The sequence below is a fragment of the Dendronephthya gigantea genome, unplaced genomic scaffold (assembly GCF_004324835.1).
Source record: "Dendronephthya gigantea isolate DGI-Jeju-01 unplaced genomic scaffold, DenGig_1.0 000066F, whole genome shotgun sequence".
NCBI classification, from domain to species: domain Eukaryota; kingdom Metazoa; phylum Cnidaria; class Anthozoa; order Malacalcyonacea; family Nephtheidae; genus Dendronephthya; species Dendronephthya gigantea.
This window is the reverse complement of record NW_021163076.1, coordinates 1,109,675-1,115,770: the sequence shown is the minus strand read 5'-3', so window position 1 is coordinate 1,115,770 and position 6,096 is coordinate 1,109,675. Positions and strand designations below refer to the sequence as shown.

Genomic DNA, 6,096 nt, shown 5'->3' with positions numbered 1-6,096 from the left:
AATTTTGTTTTCAATAAAATATTAAAAAAGAAAATCAAAATTAATTTTAAAATAGAAGAAAATTTAAAAAAAGTTCATCTATGGTCAGCGGTTCTCTACAATGAAAAAATAATTCATGTAAGATATATATGCGAATATGTTTGAGAATTGAGAGAACAAATAGAGTATTATTAGAGTATATAAGTGGGATGTTTACAAAATTTTGAGCAGTATATTCAAGAGTTTTCCAATCATGTAAAACAGAGCAATGATATGTTTAGCTTGTGGAGCTGAACAAGCTCAGCCAGAAGATAGATTTTGCTCTATGTGCGGAAATGGTATGTATTGTACATATAAATTGAATATTTTCTTTAATTTAGGGGTAATAATTTATTGATGAAGTCACACAATTTACTGGAATATACCATAGAAATAATATCTAATGTCTCTGTAAGCATACCCCCCCCCCACCTTCACCCATTGTGGAACTTTTTCCCCTTAGCTGGTAGACAATTAGTTTAACCCTCATCATAGTATATCAGAATATGATGCAACTGAGTGCACATATTAGTGTACCTAAGAGTACCTTAGACTACCCTAGGGTATCCTAGACTACCTTAGGGTACCTTAAGGTACCTTAGACTACCTTAGACTACCTTGAGGGACCTTAGACTACCTTAAACTACTTTAAACTACCTTACACTACTTTAAACTACCTAATTAGGGCACCTTAGCCTACCTTATACAACCTTAGCCTATCTTACAGTGCCTTTAGACTACTTTGGACTATAGGCTCGGCCAAGCATCTGTTTTAGAACAAATATTTAATTGTGTAAAAATGGTGTTTGGTACAAATACTTCTTAAAAGTAATTGGAGAACAACTCAAACGCGCAAACCTACCGTGAATTAGGTAGGCTAAGGTACACTATAAAGTAGTCTAAGGTAGACTAAGGTAGCCTAAGGTACTCTAAGGTACTCTGAGGTAGTCTAAGGTACCCTAAAGCAGTAAGATAGTGTAAGGTAGGTAGGCTAAGGTAGTCTAAGGTACCCTATGGTAGTCTAAGGTACCCTATGGTAGTCTAAGGTACCCTAAGGTAGGCTATGTTAGCCTAAGGTAGTCTAAAGTAGTCTAAGGTACCCTAAGGTGTTCTAAGGTAGTCTAAGGTATTCTAAGGTAGGCTAAGGTACCCTAACATAGTCTAAGGTAGCCTAAGGTTGTGTAAGGTTGTCTAAGGTAGGCAAAGAAGGTACCCTAAGGTAGTCTATGGTAGGCTAATTAGTTAACATGCACAACTTAACGTTAACATACGAATATTCAGTTATGCTAATAGTAATTGGGCCGCCAAGCACTTAGCCTGCATGGCAGGCGGTCCCTGAAATCGGGCGAGGCGAGGACGGCGAAAGACCGCCTGCCGGGTTTGGCTATGTTTTTTAAAAACCCCGTCCACTGGTGGACGGGAATTGATGATTGGCTGCGAGTCTAATCCGCTGTCAATCAAGAGTAAATATTGTTAATATGTAACATAAAACTAGATCAAATTACTTTACATATTCCACGCGTCTGGTCGGTCATGGCGGAATTTATTGACGATTGTGTTCGCTCTGCTGTTTTAAAACTTAACAATTCTCGAAAATCGAAACGAGAACTGGTTCTTAAACGCGAGCAGGAGATAGCGGTTAAAGATTTACTTCTTGGGAAGCATGTTTTAGCCGTTCTCCCCACTGGTTATGGGAAAAGCTTGATTTTTACGTTGTTCTTGTTGGCGCAAGAAAATATGGCAAAAATAAATAAAACTGAACGCAGTAGCGTTCTTGTTATTTCTCCTCTACGCAGTATTATAGAAGATCAAATAGCTGAGATGCTTTCGATGGACTTCTCAGCGGTGGAACTTTCGGATAAAAACGTTTCAGAAGTCGTCAAGTCTCCACCGCAGTATATTTATGCAAGCGCGGAAAGCGCAATCAATAAAGCTTTTCTTGATTCGCTCAAGAACAGCAATTCTGCGATTCATCGATCCATTGCTCTTATTGTCGTGGACGAGTCTCATACTGTGGAAACGTGGACGGGGAAAAGGTAATTAAGATAAATTATATTTTATCTCTAATATTTTTTTTGTATTTTTGAAAAAAACACTTGGTTTTATGTACCTTGATAGAAGTAAAAGAGGATCAAGCATCCAGAGTGAAGCATTCAGAGATGCTTATGGCAAACTGGCAATTCTGAGATCAATGTGTAAAGAACGTGAGTAGTTAAATTTAAATACAAATTTTATAAAAAGAAAAGCATGGAAACAAGTTAGTCATGGTCACAAAAATTTTGAATACACCTGTCATTCTTTCATACTGTCATAATTTAATTGCAATAGCCAATAGGCATTTGTGCACAGATTTGTGTAAGGTTAAGTAAATCAACCCTAACCCTATTCTAAATTTGTAACATTTTTCTCTAATATAGGAACACCTGTTTTAGCACTAACTGGCACTGCTGATGAGGTGACACAGAAGGTCATTTGTTCCAATTTGGCAATAACTGATGCAACAAAGTTGTTTGTCAGTCCAAATCGAACAAATTTGAGATTTGACATAAACAAGGTGCCAAAAACACTTATGCTTTCCAAACTGGATTGGATTGCCAACATGATAAAACAATATAATATTGTCATGCCAAAAACAATTATATTTTGTGACACAATCTATGCTCTTGCCCAAGTAGTGAACTATTTACAAATGAAACTTGGCACATATGCATTCTACCCAAACAGCTCAAAGAAGAGAGAGGACTGTTTGATTGGCATATTTCATTCAATGATTAAGGAGAAATATAAACAACGCATTTTTGAATCTTTAAAAGGAAGTGGTACAAAACGAGTTGTGGTTGCTACATCAGCTTTGAGTATGGGCGTAAATTTTCCTGACGTAAAATATGTGGTGATGTATGGTCCACCAAGGAATCTTTTAGATTTTCACCAGCAAGCAGGGCGAGCCGGGCGAGATGGAGCATTAGCTCATACTGTACTGTTCTATTATGGCCAGCAAGTTGCACATGTTGAGAATGAGATGAGAGAATTTCTACAATTCATCTGATTGTTTTCGCGTAGCAAGCTACAGTAAATTTGATAAGACCATAACTCCTTTATCACCACATCACATTTGCTGCAATACTTGTTCTAAGAATTGTGAATGTGGGTCATTGGAGTGTAAAGTGGTTCAAATTCCCCATGAACAACAAACAATAACTGGTGATGCAATGTTACATGTATCTCCACTTCGCCGGTCCGTAAATGAAGAAGATAGATCTCTACTGAAAGATGCACTTGAAGCTCACCAGACACAGTTTTCTATAGGTGGAAATATAACTGCTTTTGGCCTGTTATCATGCTATGGCTTCTCCAAAGAAGCTATTTCAGATGTGCTGGACAATTGCCACAAGTTGTTCACTATTAAGGACATTTTATATTGTGTCCCTGTATTCTCTACAGTCCATGCTAAAGAAGTCCTTAGTGTAATTAATGAGGTGTTTGATGACATTGATGAAAGCACATTTCAAAGTACTGATGATGATGGTGGCACTACTGATTTCAAACAATTTTCACTCGATGATCTGCTGCAAAGTGAATTCAATGAAACTGCCTTGGCTGAAGATTTGAATGAGTATGACTTTATTTAATTGTCTAAGTATAATTTCTGACTGATTGTGCACCTATTTACATTGGAAATTTGAGTACATATAAATACATAGTGAAAAAATATAGAATGATTTTCAAACTGTCTTGTGTTCAGGCTGTTTCTAATCTCTATAGGCAGAATCCCATGTTTTGATATGACCTTTCAACCATGCATGTAAATCCCTATAGTTCAATCTTCCAAGAAGTGTTTTTGGGAAGTTTGCAAATGTTGGGTGACCTTTTCTGCCTTTGCAAAATTTGAAGCATTTATTTTCACAAGATCCTTAGTAACTTGGGCTACAGCAACTTCAGGCTTGCCTTTGGATCTGTAACCAATATTAGAAGCAAGGTCACAGTCCTGGTCTATTTCATCAAGAATTGCTTCCATCTCATCAACAGTGTTAGCAAGCCTTGCAGCGGATGCCTCATTTAGGTTTGCACCTAGAGATCTCCACAAGGTTTTAACAATCTTGTTCAGTTGCTCCATTCTTAAATCTAAGGGAATGTTTCCTCCCTTTATTCCATGCTTGTTAAAAAACCTGTTCCACTTCAAGTTGTGTGCATCATATTTTGAAAGAATGCCATTAATCTTAACAAGTAACAAAAGCACTTCATATGCATACTTGGTCTTGCCATGTTCTTTGAATAGAAGGAGTGCCACTTTATACACATCAATAAGTCTTTCCCCATCACCCTCTTTTATTCCATCATTGAACTCCATTAGAAGGAGTCCAAACGTTAACTTAGCACAGTGGTAATTGTAAAGATTGTCCTCCTCTTGACTTTCATTGATTTCAATTGAGTGGGTTGAGTCAGGATCAAATACTTGGGAATGCTTTCCAATTTCATGTCTGAAGGCAAGACATATGACACAATTAGTATGATCCACATATAACCAAGGATTACTTCATATTTAATTGAATTATCTATATCCATTACTTACCTGTTTCTAATTGATGATGTAGAATATACTAGGCCACACCCCCATCTACAGTAATAGTAACCAAATTCATCTCTTTCCATACCACTTTCTTCATACACTTGTTTAATTATTTTGTGTGCTGTAACTTCATGCCTGTTAATTTAGATAGATTAGTTGTTATTAAAAAATAGCATCATAACACATGTTTGATGGCCATGTAAAATTTCTTGGTAAAATTTCTTTAATCATGTTGCTCATGTCTAAAGAATACATGTAATTTTTTATAATAGTACACATATCGCTACAGTACATAAATTATGCATACTGAAATTGATTAAACCTAAACCTATCCTAGCAGGCATCAGAGAGCAACTTAACAAACATTATATTTATTCAAACTTTTAAATGATAACTAGCTAACCGAGAGACATGGGCAAACACTCTGACAAATATTGAGAGATCCAAAGCATAATACAAGTGTGGCATCATACTTGATCAAGTAGAAAAATTACTTACTTAACCCTGTTTGAATGGCTGATATATTTTACTTTGCATCCAGGTACTCTACACACGAAACCCAGAGAACGGTTCACCTCTATTTCTCTATTCTGTTCATCAAATTTTTCAATTTTCTGAACCAATGTGTTCACATCCACTTGCATCACATACTTGTCAACAAATTTTGCACATGTCTCCATCAACCATTTTCTTTGAATTTCTCTTGTGACACTGTCATCAGGTACATCAAATGTAGGATGATCTAAATGTAAAAACAATTTGGAACCCTCATATCACTTGAGATAGTACCTTACAGTGTCTATCCAAAAGGCATTGTGATTACAAAAATTGCATACAATTTCAGTAATAGTTAGAGTGTTGTTTCCATTCATCAGTAACATTTGAAAGAATATCTAAAGTACATAATTATGTGGTAACCAACAATCATGTTGTTTTATATAATATGAAGACAAACCAAAATGTGCTCCAAATGCAATAAAAAATTCAATTACCTTCCATATTCAACATGCCACACATTTCCATAAAAGATGCACATATATGTGCTTCTGTTTCACAAAGATGAAATTCTTTATATTCATTGTAATGATTCTCTACACCTTTTGAAGCATTTGTTTTTCCAGTCCTATTCATACTAGCTCGAGACGTTCCAATTTCATTCACGGAAGAAATGAGAAAGATTATTTGTTATTTTAATGGCAGATTTACTCATCTGGTGAATATTGGACTAGTGCTGCCACTTAAACTTAATAAACTAAATTAATAAATATCTTACTTGTATGATGGCAGCTTTCTATGGTGTTGAAGCTGTATTGCAGATTCTAAATCTTCTTCACTGACACAAGACAAATCATCATTACCATGCAAAACAAGCGTTTTACATTGTTTATATGTATCTTCACCAAACATCCTGTACCCCTGTACCACTGTCTCTGACATATCCACCACCACCTCCAACTCCATGTCGTCTTCTGCATTTCTGGAAACCACATTCGTCACTTGTTTCTCTTTTA

General features: G+C 36.0%; 2 protein-coding genes across 2 annotated transcripts; one reads left to right on the top strand and one right to left on the bottom strand.

Moving 5' to 3' along the window:
* Positions 1-1,551: 1,551 nt before the first annotated feature.
* LOC114530811 (ATP-dependent DNA helicase hus2/rqh1-like) lies at positions 1,552-3,064 on the top strand. The gene is made up of 3 exons (XM_028552426.1): positions 1,552-2,054; positions 2,137-2,222; positions 2,436-3,064. The coding sequence occupies exons 1-3, from the start codon at positions 1,552-1,554 to the stop codon at positions 3,062-3,064; spliced, it is 1,218 nt and encodes a 405-aa protein (XP_028408227.1).
* Positions 3,065-3,835: 771 nt separating this feature from the next.
* Positions 3,836-5,721, bottom strand: LOC114530810. Its single transcript, XM_028552425.1, has 4 exons — positions 5,578-5,721; positions 5,084-5,327; positions 4,589-4,720; positions 3,836-4,496 (listed from the first exon to the last, which is right to left on the bottom strand). Exons 1-4 carry the CDS (start codon positions 5,714-5,716, stop codon positions 3,836-3,838), a joined length of 1,176 nt encoding a protein of 391 aa, XP_028408226.1. The 5' UTR covers positions 5,717-5,721.
* Between the last annotated feature and the right edge of the window lie 375 nt (positions 5,722-6,096).

Coding starts and splice junctions, on each gene's coding strand:
- LOC114530811 (XM_028552426.1), top strand. CDS start 1,552: ATGGCGGAATTTATTGACGATTGTGTTCGCTCTGCTGTTTTAAAACTT. Junction 2,055..2,136: donor GAAACGTGGACGGGGAAAAG/GTAATTAAGATA, acceptor GTACCTTGATAG/AAGTAAAAGAGGATCAAGCA. Junction 2,223..2,435: donor GAGATCAATGTGTAAAGAAC/GTGAGTAGTTAA, acceptor TCTCTAATATAG/GAACACCTGTTTTAGCACTA.
- LOC114530810 (XM_028552425.1), bottom strand. CDS start 5,716: ATGAATAGGACTGGAAAAACAAATGCTTCAAAAGGTGTAGAGAATCAT. Junction 5,328..5,577: donor TGGCATGTTGAATATGGAAG/GTAATTGAATTT, acceptor TTTTACATTTAG/ATCATCCTACATTTGATGTA. Junction 4,721..5,083: donor AGCCATTCAAACAGGGTTAA/GTAAGTAATTTT, acceptor CTAAATTAACAG/GCATGAAGTTACAGCACACA.